A 14,184-nucleotide genomic window follows, 5' to 3' on the forward strand; every position below is an offset into this window, starting at 1 on the left:
AGCTATCTACAAATTCATCTTAAAGTTATTTTCGAGATATAATTATTGTATGACTAAATTTACCAACTGATGCAAGCTTACATTAGTATCATTATAACCGGCGGCGTACCTTATCTCAACGTCTCTGGGTAAAGGTTAAAAAGAATTCACAACAATGCAATATATGTATGAATGTAAACAATCGAGAGTCAGTACATTTTAATCGTTCTTCTTAATAATTATTGTAATATGGAAAATTGAATTTTTTAGTTTTTTTTAAATGCTTACGAAAACTAATTATTTAACTTATTTTTTTTTATGAAATAAGAAAATAAGTAGATGGACGGCCAAATAGGCAAACGGATGGTAAGTGGTCACCACCACATTGGCACCGTCATATCCAGACGTGTTTGCTCTACCACCAAGTGAATGCAAGTTTCTTATTATGATTGATTAATTATAAAAAATATATATATTCTGTAAGACAAATCTGGTAGCTTTTAAAACAAACGCTAACTGATCTTTAATAACTAGTAGTGGGTAATAACATCTCTACAAATTTTTTTTTATAAGAGTTAGAGATTTTTAAAGTAGCCTTTTGCAAGAATTTCTTGAGAAAATAATTAATTTAATGCGTACAAAACCGAGAAGAGTACTTATTGTTAGTATAAATAAATCATTTAACTAAGTATTGTTCTATAGTGAAATATCAAGCCAAGCATATAATCAAAAATTCTTTTTTCGATCATGAGAATAAAATAACCAGCGCAGCGCTTTAAATTAAAACCAAACAAAACCAAACTTCGTAAAGCTATAAAATAATATTTACAATCTATGGCAACACTGAATTGGGAATGACAGCAACAACTTCTATTTAAATATTTAGTATGTCATAAATAGGGAGAGTGTGTGGGTGTTGAAGTTGACAGAAATTAACTTTATCAACTTTTGTTAAACTTTTATAAAATTAATGGCGCCAGTATTTATTTTAAAAAATTAGAAGGTTTTATACACCAAAATGAAATGGCATATAATACGTTTAGTTTGTATCTATTTAGTGAATTTTGGAGTTTCTTCGTCAGTGAACCGGGCGGACTATGGCGAAATAAGGTTGTTCCAGACGCCGGTATCCTATAACGTCGATATGACGGTGCTCCTGAACGATGTTTCCCGAAGGGATAAAGAGATCAGCTACAAAGTGAAGACCGCTCTTAACGTGTACCCTGTGTGGATCGATTCTGAATTCGAATCCTTATTAAAGTTTGAGGTCGGTATCATAGTATAAAATGTGATTTCTTTTAATTCATATTAAATATTCTAGACAACTTTGGTATAAATATTCCAAATTAAATGTATATAATATTTTTAGTTCTATTAAAAATGATATATTTTCAAATTCAAATATGAATTAGTGAAATTGGAATAAGTATTGTTAAAAATCCTACAAATTAACTTTATGAAAATGCTAGTATTCTATTTTATATTAAACTGGAACTGAGTGCTTACAAAATATTATTAAATTTTGTATAGGACTTCACAGCTTGGAATTGTAAATTAATGTAATTTATTTCAGCTAGTGTCGCCTCAGTTGCTTTCAAGAGGTAAACATATCAGCGCTGAGTACATGGCCATGAATTCAGTCTGGGATACATACTCCTATTCCACTTTTTACGCTCACTGGAAGGACGGACTCATCCAAACCGCCTATTTGGATCCAAAAGAATTAATAGATATTCAGAATTTCAAAAGATCTCTACTGAGTTTATTCCAGGTATAAAACTGATTTAATTCAGACCCATAATAATTCCAAAATAGAATGAATAAGGAGCACTGCTTCACAATTTTCAGATACAAGCTTTCGATGGAGAGCGGCAGGAGACGGATATATCAGGAACTTGCGACGTGCTATACGAGACCCTTTCCATGAAAGTCATCAGAAAGATTAAGGTACGACGGATTCATCGTAAATGTCAATACGTGAGTCTAGAGTACGCTAATGGGGTTTCAAATCTACAGCGGCGATGCAGCGCGCCCGAGTGGTCGCCCGACGGTCACGACGCGCTGCAGTCGCGGCGCCTCACGCGCTTCACGCTGAGCGACGAGCTGGATGCGCTGGACGAGCTGCACGCCGAGGAGCTGCACGAGATGGGCGCGCTCAAGGCGCGCGTGTGGCTGCGCGCGCGCCGAGCGCTCCCCGCGCCCGCCGCCGCCGCGCGCGCCGCCTCGCTGGCCGCCGCGCTGGGCGCGCTGCCCGCCGCGCTGGCGCCCGCCGCGCTCGCCGCGCCGCCGCCCGCCGCCTCGGGGGTGAGTCCTCGTTTACTCGTTCGACACGTCCCACTGAGTTCCATGTTAGTGAAGAAAGCTAATCTCGGAGACTCGTCACGCTCCGCCGCGCGAGTACACGCGAGGCCGCGTCGCAGCCGCTCGGACGTTGTCACTTATACCTACGCCGTGTCGTTATCTCGAGTCGCGACTCGCTCCGGACGCCACGCGGACGCCGACTTATCGCCGATGCCGATTACTGAGTTCTCTTCCAAATATAATATGCTTATTGTAGTCGTCGGTGAGTCGGTGACTCGGTGACTCGGTGCGACCCGAGGTCACTGATAACGCATGCTCGTGACGTCGCGCATTACATGTGATTGTTTAAACTTCGTTATAAATTGACATCGAACAAATATCATATCCCTAATTTAAATATTACAGAATATATCGATAAAAAAGTATTAGTAATTAGTTTTAATAAATTACGTGATATATATCAGTAAGTCTACAAATTGCCAAGAATAAATAATAATAATAAATTATTATTATTCTTATAGTTACATATCTGTGATAAAGGCGCGCGCTTATGGTGCATGTTCTTTATTTTATATCTCACCTTTGAGAGTTTTACTGAGCGACACAAATACTATTCCTAGTGTTTGAAAATATGAGTTTTTAGTATGACTGAAATTTTATTCGTAAATTTCATTTGATGATGAATAATTAAAATAAATAAAAAACTGTTTTGAACTATTCGAGTAGGTTTTTACAAGCACTACTGGATAGCCATTTACATTTCAACCGTGTAATCAAGTCATAAATAGAAAACTGTATGACATCGGCATGACAAATTGTCATTATTATCATGATTTTGTTTTGGTAACAGAATAAGTCGAACATGGAAAGAAATGGTTTGTTTTTAAACGAAATATGTTTATTTCTAACATTTCAGTTCCTTTGATATCATATCCGTAAATAAAACCAATATAAATGCAAGTGTACTTGTAATAAGATAACACCTCGTATAGACGGTTTTATTCTACATAATAAAAGTACATAGTTCTTAAGAGTGACATATGACATAAGTTATAAAATGATATAAAAACAAGGAGGTTAAATATTACTACATTCACCCACACTTTAATTTAAAACATAGTCTTGCAGTCGTGTAGGAAGTCTGTGCTCTCTATTTGATCTACGCAAAGTTGCTTCCTCTTCCATAGAATTGGATCGATTTCCTTCAGGTGGCAGCTCTTCGGTGGATTCATAATTAGAATCTGATGTATTATCTTCCCTTGGTGAATTTTGTTCTTCATCAATCGGTACCTCATTTTCACTTAAAACATCAAATTCTCTTTGACTTTGGCCTAAAGGTGCTAAATTACGATTTGAAACGGTAGTTTCTCTACCATCCGATAAACGTATGTGGGAATAATTTGGATTAACGTGTATTAATTCCACCTCTTCAACTAGTGGTTGATATTTATTAGTGCGATTGCATTTTCGCATAAGTGCATGCTCCGAATTTATCAACCAACTAGGTACTGATACACCGTTTGCTGATTTTCTTGTGTGTGTGAACATTCTTTCGTGTGGCGTGCAATTTGTAGCAGTACAGAGAAGAGAGCGGATAGAATGTAATGCTTGAGGCAGAGCGAGTTCCCAATTCTCAATAGACATGTTTTTCGAACGTAATGCTAATTGTACAGCTTTCCATAAAGTAGCATTAAGGCGTTCTACTTGACCATTACCTCGCGGGTTGTATGGTGTAGTTCGACTCGTTGCAATGCCACGATTATAAAGAAATTCTTTTAAATCAGAAGACATGAATGCTGTACCACGATCAGAATGTATGAAAGATGGCATACCGAATGTAAGAAATATTTCGTTTAGATTTTTAATAACTGTTTTTGAAGAGATATCGGCACATGGAAATGCAAATGGGAAACGCGAAAATTCGTCAATTATTGTTAGTATATATTTGTTCTTCGTATTGCTTGGAATTGGTCCTTTGAAGTCTAGACTTAATCTTTCAAATGGAGCTGTTGCTTTAATTAAGTTAAGTCTAGGAATAGGATTCCGTACGTAATTAGGCTTTATTTCTGAACAAACACGACAAGATTTTATCATGTTTCTTATTTCTTCTATAGTGTATGGTAGATTCTTTGTTTTAATCCAATGAGCCATTCTTGTAACTCCAGGATGACATAAAGCTTCATGTAATGAAATCAATTTTGTGTGTTGTACTTGAGCTGAGGAACAAATACGTGATAATGCATCTGCAATGTCATTTTGCTTACCTGGCCTGTAAATTATATCGTACTTAAATGGTGCCAGTTCTAAACGCCATCTCTGTATTTTTTCGTTTTTAATTTTATTTGTCAATTTGTTATTAAACATAAATGATACGGATCTTTGATCGGTTATTAGTCGAAAAGGTTTACCAATAAGATAATGTTTCCATTTTTTTAAAGCTTCTACTATGGCATAAGCTTCTTTCTCAATGGCTGAATGATTTTGTTCTGTTAGATTTAATGTTTTAGAAAAGAATGCGACAGGTCGACCATCTTGAGATAAAACAGCAGCAATAGAATGGTCAGAGGCATCGGTCTCGACAGTAAGTGGAAGACTATAATCAATTGCATACACAGCTGATTTAATTATGTCTGATTTTAATGATTGAAATCTTTGTACTAATTCTTCAGAAAATGGAAATATTTTATTATGAGATATAGCATGAATTCTTTCAGAGAAATTAGGTATCCATCGACTGTAATGTGCAAACATTCCAACGATCCGACGTTGGGATGGTAAATCGTTTGGTGGTGGTAAAGACGTTAGAGGTCGAAGGCGATCAGCATCGGGTCTTATAACTTGATCTTTAATATTATATCCTAAAATATTTATCGTTGTTTGAGAGAATTTGCTTTTATCCTTGTTAATAGTGAGACAATACTTTCTAGCTGCAGCTAAAAAATTTTCTAAATTTTCATTATGTTCGGTTAATGTCTTACCACAAACAGTAATGTCATCTAAGTAGGCAAATGTATCTTTGAGTTTTTCTTCTTTTAACACCCAGTCAATGATTCTTTGAAAGCTGGAAACGCCATTAGTAACTCCAAAGGGAATACGTCGAAATTGATACAGATTTCCATCTGCTTCGAAAGCTGTATATTGTTTTTCTTTAGCAAGTATCGGTATTTGGTGATAGGCATTCTGTAAATCTATTGTGCTAAAGAAAAAATATTTCGATACTTGAGAAATCATTTCTTCTATATTAGGAAGCGGATATGCATCTAATTGCGTATATTTATTTATTGTTTGTGAATAGTCTATAACAAGACGTTTTTTATGATTTTCATTTTTTGTTATTAAGACCTGAGCTCGCCAGGGCGAAGAACTCTCTTCAATTATACCCTCAGCTAAAAGCTTTCTAATTTCTTGAATAATAAATTGTTTGTCATCTTGACTAAATCGGCGAGACTTTATTGCTATCGGCTTACAGTCGGCAGATATATTTGCAAATAAAGGAACGGCAGGAATTGACGCTTCTGCTACATTACAAACTATTATCGGCTCTTTAGGCCCTCCAAAAGAAAATTCTAAAAATGAATGTTTTTCCAGTATATCGTGACCTATAATTAAATCAGCACAAAGGTTTTTTACAATCAATAAATTTAAGTCATCGTAATCGTGATTTCCTATTTTTGCTGATACAATAGTTTTTCCATCAACTAGTGATGTGAAATTAGTCGATGCCATAGAAATAGTTTGATTACTAGGCAATTTCTTTAATCCGCAAAGCTTAAAAAAATTATCATTAATAAAGCTCACTGAGCTTCCAGTATCAATTAACGCGTGTGCTCGAATTCCCTTTATGTAGGCAGGCAACGTTGCTTTTTTTAACGAGCTTGGAGAAGCAGCTACTATGCATGCAGATGATTCGAATTGTTTAATTGTTGCCGCATTATTACATATTTTACTGCGACAAACGTTAGCAAAGTGGCCTTTCTTACCACACATTTGGCAAGTTACATCTAGTGCAGGGCAATTTTTGCGAATATGAATACGGTCACCACAAAAAAAGCATTTCCGTTTATAATTAGTTGCTTCTGAAGAACTTTTTCTACTATCATATTCAGATGATTCTGGTCGTACAAACATACTATTATCTCTAGATTTATTATTTTCAATAGCATTAACGCTGATATTATACTGCTGAGAACTAATTTCTGCTCCCTCTAGAGACAAGGCTTGATTGTAAGCGTCATCGAGTGATAAGTCTAAATTTTCAAGGAGACGTTGTCTTATTTTATTAGATTGTATTCCAGAAATAAATGCATCGCGTATGTTATCGTTTCTATTTGTTTCTGCATCAACATTTTTAAAATCACAGTCTTTTGCTAATTGTTTTAATGCCTGTAAATAATTGTCTATCGACTCTTCAATTTGTTGTTTTCTTGTTGCTAGAGCATGTCTTGCAAAAATTATATTTTTGGGTTTTATAAATATTTTATCCAATATAGCTATTGCTGTTTCATACGTGGAACATTCACTGATGTATGTATATATATTAGAAGATACATGATTTATAAGTAAATCAAGTTTTTATAAGAAGTCAGTACTTTTTCTGACATGTGAGAAAAATCAGAAGCCGATAGAAAACTCTCGAATGTCCTTTTCCAATGTTCCCAATGTTTCGCTGCAGAACTATTGGAGGGATCAATATCTAAGCGATCAGGTCTCAAGTATTTATCCATCTTGTAAACACATTAAAATATTATGTAGAATAAATTGTAATAAGATAACACCTCGTATAGACGGTTTTATTCTACATAATAAAAGTACATAGTTCTTAAGAGTGACATATGACATAAGTTATAAAATGATATAAAAACAAGGAGGTTAAATATTACTACAGTACTTATAAAAAACAAAATGATCACTTGTATTATTGTTTTATTTTCGGTAATATGCGTCATTGATGAAAGTATTTCGACTAAACATTTCGCTCCCGTTCAGGGCGCGGACGACGACGTGGCGCAGGCGCTGCAGGCGGCGCGGGAGGCGCGGGGAGCGGGCGCGGGCGCGGGAGGGGACGCGCGCGGCGCGCGGGCGGCGCTGCGGCTGCTGCGGGCGCTGCGCCGCGCGCCCCCCGCGCCCCTCGCGGCGCTGCTGCACGACCACGCGGAGCCCGACCTTCTGTGCGTATCCGCCGGGGCTGGGCCGGGGTAGACCGAGTGTTTTCGGTTGAGAGAGCGTCCGTGTCGTTACAGGGAGACGCTCTGCGAGGCGCTCGGGCTCGTGGGCTCGGCGGCCACGCACTCGGCCGTCGCGCCCTTCCTGAGGCTGCGCTCGCCCGACGTGACGCCCCACCTCGCGCGCCGCTACCTCGCCGCGCTCGCACTCGCGCCTCACCCGCAGGTGCCCGTCTCCTCCGGTGACTTCGCTCAGCTGAAATTTTACGACATTCCCTCCGATTGACCGGTCGAATCTCGCAGGAGTCCGTGATAGAGGACGTCCTCCGGGCGGCCGAGGAGGTGAACGAAGCGAGCATAGTCGAGAGCGCGCTGCTGGCGGCCGCCGCCGCCGCCTCGCGCCTGCCGTCCGAGCCCATCGCTAGCGTCGTGCGCGACTCGCTCGCCAGGAGCCTCGCCAAGTGCAAGGTCACCGATTTCGTCGGGCGTCGATTCGATCGCATCGTCGATATCGCCACCTACCTATCGATACCTCCGCCTCCGACCTCCAGGCCGCTCACGATTCCGTTCGCTTCCAGGACGACGAGTGTCGTCGGGTGAGGATTCATGCGCTCGGCAACCTGCGACGCGACGACACGGTGGAGTCCCTGCTGGAGCACGCCGAGCGCGGCGCCGGGCCCGCGGCGCTCGCGGCGCTGGACGCGCTGGAGGGCGTGGCCGCGGCGCTGGCGACGCCGGAGCGAGTGCTGCGCCTGGAGCGCCTGGCGCTGGACGGGCGCGCGCTGGAGGTGCGCGCGGCGGCCCTCGACCTGCTGCTGCGCTGCAGCGCCGTCGCGCCCTTCAGCTTGCCGCGCACGCTGCTGGCGCTGCACGAGCGCGCCCCCCCCGAGCTGCTGCGTCTCGCCTGGCAGCGTCTGCGCGCTCTCGCCGTCGACCACGAGCACGTTCGCAAGTTGATCCGTATGCTGCCGCTTCGGCTGCGAGGATGGGACGCGCAAGCTCTAGCCGGTCGGGTTTGCTTCGATTTTCGACTGAATCGAGCGAGTCATCTTTTGTGTTATTTAATAATTATTTTTTTACCGCTTAGGAACGTCGTCGGTGCTCGTGCGTGAGGCCGGCGCGGGCGGCGGGTGGCGGGCGCTGCTGGAGTCGGTGCAGGTGGCGCGCGGCGGGCTGCTGCGGCGCGGTCGAGTGCGCCTGCTGGCGCTCTCGCCCGCCAACGTCACGGACGATACCCTGAGCGTCAGTTTCGCCCATCGGTCGCACGAATATCGTTCGATCCTGGAATTACCTAAATAGAACGAGAGATGAATACTCCAGGTCGAGATCTGGACCCGAGGACTGGAAGCGTTCGCCGGAGATTCGACGAAGGAACCTTCGAGTGAGGAGGACGGCGAGTCGGAGGCGACGAGTGGCGGTCTCGCTCTGGGCGTCGGAGGCCTCCGTGCGCATACATTCACACTGTTTTCCGGGCAGGTCGGTCTCACCGCGCGCACGGCACCCTCTCCGCACCGCCTGGACCGCACTCACTGGAGAGTTCCTTTCAGGCGGAGCTGCTGGGGCACGTGTGGGCGGGCACCGGCAGCGAACCGACGCCCGTACTGCGCGCCCTGCGGCCGGTGGGCGGCGCGGAGGTGGCGCTCCCGCTGCTCGGCGGGGCGCCGCTAACGTACAGACACGAAGCGCTGGTGTCGCTGGCTCTGGACGCGCAGGCGCAGGTGTCGCTGTGGTCGCGCAATGCGCGTTCGCAGCTGGAGCTGCGCGGGGCGGTGGTGGCGGAGGGGGAGGCGCGCGTGGAGACGGCTTGGGGCTCGCTGACGGCCGAGGCGACGGACGAAGCGGAGCCGAGGCTGAGCATCTCCGCCGATCTCGACTTCTACGACGGCGTCGAGCTGTGCGTGCGCGTGGACGTGGCGGAGCACGCCCGCAGCGCGGCGGTGGCGCTGCGCTCGGCGATGGGCGCGCGGGGTGCGGGGGGCGCGCGGGGCGTGCGGCGCGCGGCAAGGCGGCGCTGGCTCGCGTCGGGCCGCACTCTGGCGCTGGGCGCGCCCAACGACGCCAGCTGCCGCGCGCTGGGCGCCGCGCCCGAGTAGGCGGCGCCGCTCGCTCGGCCGACGGACGTTGAGAGATGTTACTTTCGATGCGTTGTCGATGTGGTCTACGATTAGTGTTGTACTCGAATAAAGAAAATTGTAATATTTATGTAAAAATTAGCAGTAATTTAAAAGATTATGTTGTAAGAGGGCAAATTAAATAAATATTGTTATTTACTATTCTTTTTTTATAAAACTTTTATAAATTTTGTTAACCAAATTCCTTCAATCTAAACTTTGACTCGTTTCGCCCACGCTATATGTTGAAGGAACCGCATCATTTTTGAAACTAAAGTGGAATCAATTTATTATTCAAAATCATTTACAATTTCACCATATGTAATTCCAAATGATTTTGAAAACATGTCGGAATATAAATTTCGGCGTCAAAATATATAAAATCAAAAATTCATAATCAGAACACCGTTCGTCTGAAATTCGCCGGCTAACCACTGTTACCGTAAATCGTTCCTTCTTTGATTTAGACATAATTTTTGAAAACAGAAAGCTTGGGCTGATTTATTGCCAGACCCTATATAATAGATCAAAACTCACTCAAATTATTTTTTCTTGGTTGATTTAATTGCTACTTCATTCTTGATTCGATTATTGTTATGTAAAATAAATCATTTCTTATATTAAAAGTTATTTTATTGCCTACCTTCTAGTCATAAAGATCATTATGGAAAAAAAACAGGACAAAAAGTATACTAGCACTAGAAATAAACATATTATTGATTAATTATGGATTCCCTAATTGCAAAACGACCATCTACTGAGCCGACTCCAATATTATTTTGAAAATTATTTAATGGCCTTGTTTCTATTACACAAAATGTTCTCCACAATATTTCTGATCCTAGAATGCACCAAAAAGCTGTTCATTAGAGAGTCCACTATATTTTGTATTTAAGCGACTCATTTGAATTAGCCTATCTCATTTCTTCATCCAGAAATTCCAAGATTTGCAACTCAGGTGCTAACTATAGTTCAGGTCTGTTTTTTTATTTTTTTTTTTCTGATAATATCGATATCTCACGTTACATTTTCTAACGTCCATTGCATAAGAATCTTCGGCATCCCGAAAGTATCTTACTGGGATAAGGTATTTATAAATAAATTATGATATTAGTCGAGATCTTCGAAAATATTCAGCTTCGCGTTAGCTTTCTATCAAATGTATTTCCATATTAAATATAAAAAGTCTGAAAATTATTAAAGAAAAAGAAGTAAAAAGAGAATTACAAACAGAAAATGAAAATGGTCAATAGGTATCAAAGGAATCAAAGTTCAGGCGATTAAAATGCACACACCATACATTCAGCTCCGTTAATAGAAGTAGACCGAATCAACTAGCAATATCATAAACAATATAAATCCGGAAAGTTTTAAATACACCAAGATTAAATAATAAAAATTATAGGAGCGTTAGAGTTCTATAAACAAAAAAAAAACCCACATACGGAAATTTTATTCCTAAAATCCTCAAGGAAATTAATAAAACTAATATTAAATAAAATTAAATTACATGTGATCTACAACTAATGTATACTACATTTAAATAATAACATAATATGCGACCATTTAAATAATTTATAGACATTTATAAAGATTTAATAGACATTTGATTGTATTAATCTTTGGAATATGATATAGGCGCATGTCGCCATCTATCGGCAATGGTTGTAAAAATTGATCTTTATGTATTGTTAATCATCGTTTTAATGCTTATATTTTATTATAGAAGTGTCTAAAAAACTTAAGATTTATATTTAAATCGTTATTTGTAAATAGATTGTTATTTATTAAGCTTAAGCATTTATTAGACATTGGCTTGATTGTTTTAATCTTTTGAAGACATTATGTTTCATTAATTGTTTAAAAAAAAAAAAAAATTATAATTTGTTGTGTAGTGTTCAAGATAAAATCTTTTACAATTAATATAATTATTCTGAACAAAATATAATTAATTATGCAATAAGTAAAACTTAATTTCCTTCGGATTCTCCGTGCAGCCACCTGTAATGTATCGTAACAGACTATGTAATAAAAATCATGACTTCTATTACAATTTTTTTTTTCACTTGATAATAATTATTTGGTGTTATATATATTAATACAAATTATAAAAGTATTAATTTTTATTACTAGACTTAACATCAAGAATTAATTTGCAGTTTTTGCAGTTGCTGATTATAAAAAGTTGTAGGAGCGAATTCCGTTTTAATTTCTTCGAAGGCGCGCGTGAAGGTCGTTGTTGGTAATACGACGCCACGTTGCTTTAACATTTTGCAATTTGTAAAAATAAACCGTTAAGATAACAAATAAAGTTTATCTAAATTGAGTGTTTTCCTGTGATGGAAACTGTGCGAGGAAACTCAGGTATGGAATCACAGCTTCCAGGCTCTGCGAGACCTAGAGTTGAATCAAACTACGGAATCTATCCCTACGGAACAAGTACTAGGACTCCGAATGCAGCCGATACGTGTGCCAGGATGTAACCGCTGCTATGAAGTACGTGGGTCGCAGCAAAACAATAACCTATCGGAATGTTTACGGCGGGGTCAGGGACGCGGGTGATGTCCTGAACCAGATGCCGTGTTCGCAGGTATTTATCCTCAATTCAGTTCCCTAAAGTAGGTAGGTAGGTAGGTAGGTAGGTAGGTAGGTAGGTAGGTAGGTAGGTAGGTAGGTAGGTAGGTAGGTAGGTAGGTAGGTAGGTAGGTAGGTAGGTAGGTAGGTAGGTAGGTAGGTAGGTAGGTAGGTAGGTAGGTAGGTAGGTAGGTAGGTAGGTAGGTAGGTAGGTAGGTAGGTAGGTAGGTAGGTAGGTAGGTAGGTAGGTAGGTAGGTAGGTAGGTAGGTAGGTAGGTAGGTAGGTAGGTAGGTAGGTAGGTAGGTAGGTAGGTAGGTAGGTAGGTAGGTAGGTAGGTAGGTAGGTAGGTAGGTAGGTAGGTAGGTAGGTAGGTAGGTAGGTAGGTAGGTAGGTAGGTAGGTAGGTAGGTAGGTAGGTAGGTAGGTAGGTAGGTAGGTAGGTAGGTAGGTAGGTAGGTAGGTAGGTAGGTAGGTAGGTAGGTAGGTAGGTAGGTAGGTAGGTAGGTAGGTAGGTAGGTAGGTAGGTAGGTAGGTAGGTAGGTAGGTAGGTAGGTAGGTAGGTAGGTAGGTAGGTAGGTAGGTAGGTAGGTAGGTAGGTAGGTAGGTAGGTAGGTAGGTAGGTAGGTAGGTAGGTAGGTAGGTAGGTAGGTAGGTAGGTAGGTAGGTAGGTAGGTAGGTAGGTAGGTAGGTAGGTAGGTAGGTAGGTAGGTAGGTAGGTAGGTAGGTAGGTAGGTAGGTAGGTAGGTAGGTAGGTAGGTAGGTAGGTAGGTAGGTAGGTAGGTAGGTAGGTAGGTAGGTAGGTAGGTAGGTAGGTAGGTAGGTAGGTAGGTAGGTAGGTAGGTAGGTAGGTAGGTAGGTAGGTAGGTAGGTAGGTAGGTAGGTAGGTAGGTAGGTAGGTAGGTAGGTAGGTAGGTAGGTAGGTAGGTAGGTAGGTAGGTAGGTAGGTAGGTAGGTAGGTAGGTAGGTAGGTAGGTAGGTAGGTAGGTAGGTAGGTAGGTAGGTAGGTAGGTAGGTAGGTAGGTAGGTAGGTAGGTAGGTAGGTAGGTAGGTAGGTAGGTAGGTAGGTAGGTAGGTAGGTAGGTAGGTAGGTAGGTAGGTAGGTAGGTAGGTAGTGTAGGTAGGTAGGTAGGTAGGTAGGTAGGTAGGTAGGTAGGTAGGTAGGTAGGTAGGTAGGTAGGTAGGTAGGTAGGTAGGTAGGTAGGTAGGTAGGTAGGTAGGTAGGTAGGTAGGTAGGTAGGTAGGTAGGTAGGTAGGTAGGTAGGTAGGTAGGTAGGTAGGTAGGTAGGTAGGTAGGTAGGTAGGTAGGTAGGTAGGTAGGTAGGTAGGTAGTAGGTAGGTAGGTAGGTAGGTAGGTAGGTAGGTAGGTAGGTAGGTAGGTAGGTAGGTAGGTAGGTAGGTAGGTAGGTAGGTAGGTAGGTAGGTAGGTAGGTAGGTAGGTGGTAGGTAGGTAGGTAGGTAGGTAGGTAGGTAGGTAGGTAGGTAGGTAGGTAGGTAGGTAGGTAGGTAGGTAGGTAGGTAGGGTAGGTTGGTAGGTAGGTAGGTAGGTAGGTAGGTAGGTAGGTAGGTAGGTAGGTAGGTAGGTTAGGTAGGTAGGTAGGTAGGTAGGTAGGTAGGTAGGGTAGGTAGGTAGGTAGGTAGGTAGGTAGGTAGGTAGGTAGGTAGGTAGGTAGGTAGGTAGGTAGGTAGGTAGGTAGGTAGGTAGGTAGGTAGGTAGGTAGGTAGGTAGGTAGGTAGGTAGGTAGGTAGGTAGGTAGGTAGGTAGGTAGGTAGGTAGGTAGGTAGGTAGGTAGGTAGGTAGGTAGGTAGGTAGGTAGGTAGGTAGGTAGGTAGGTAGGTAGGTAGGTAGGTAGGTAGGTAGGTTGGTAGGTAGGTAGGTAGGTAGGTAGGTAGGTAGGTAGGTAGGTAGGTAGGTAGGTAGGTAGGTAGGTAGGTAGGTAGGTAGGTAGGTTGTAGGTAGGTAGGTAGGTAGGTTGGTAGGTAGGTAGGTAGGTTGGTAGGTAGGTAGGTAGGTAGGTAGGTAGGTAGGTAGGTAGGTAGGTAGGTAGGTAGGTAGGTAG

At 42.2% G+C, this 14,184-nt stretch overlaps 1 protein-coding gene across 1 annotated transcript; it reads left to right on the plus strand.

Moving 5' to 3' along the window:
- Positions 1-849: 849 nt before the first annotated feature.
- On the plus strand, positions 850-9,712 carry Mtp (Microsomal triacylglycerol transfer protein). The gene is made up of 11 exons (XM_064217494.1): positions 850-1,246; positions 1,553-1,750; positions 1,828-1,926; positions 1,996-2,283; positions 7,267-7,448; positions 7,521-7,668; positions 7,746-7,910; positions 8,021-8,450; positions 8,530-8,684; positions 8,763-8,918; positions 8,990-9,712. The coding sequence occupies exons 1-11, from the start codon at positions 998-1,000 to the stop codon at positions 9,533-9,535; spliced, it is 2,616 nt and encodes an 871-aa protein (XP_064073564.1). The 5' UTR covers positions 850-997; the 3' UTR covers positions 9,536-9,712.
- Positions 9,713-14,184: the final 4,472 nt, after the last annotated feature.

Source organism: Vanessa tameamea, chromosome 17, assembly GCF_037043105.1.
Source record: "Vanessa tameamea isolate UH-Manoa-2023 chromosome 17, ilVanTame1 primary haplotype, whole genome shotgun sequence".
Classification (NCBI taxonomy): Eukaryota; Metazoa; Arthropoda; class Insecta; order Lepidoptera; family Nymphalidae; genus Vanessa; species Vanessa tameamea.

Excerpts from the sequence above, each read along its gene's own strand:
- Mtp (XM_064217494.1), top strand. The coding sequence starts at position 998 with ATGAAATGGCATATAATACGTTTAGTTTGTATCTATTTAGTGAATTTT. Across the intron at positions 1,247-1,552 it reads AATCCTTATTAAAGTTTGAG|CTAGTGTCGCCTCAGTTGCT; the intron begins GTCGGTATCATA and ends AATTTATTTCAG. Across the intron at positions 1,927-1,995 it reads AAGTCATCAGAAAGATTAAG|CGGCGATGCAGCGCGCCCGA; the intron begins GTACGACGGATT and ends TCAAATCTACAG.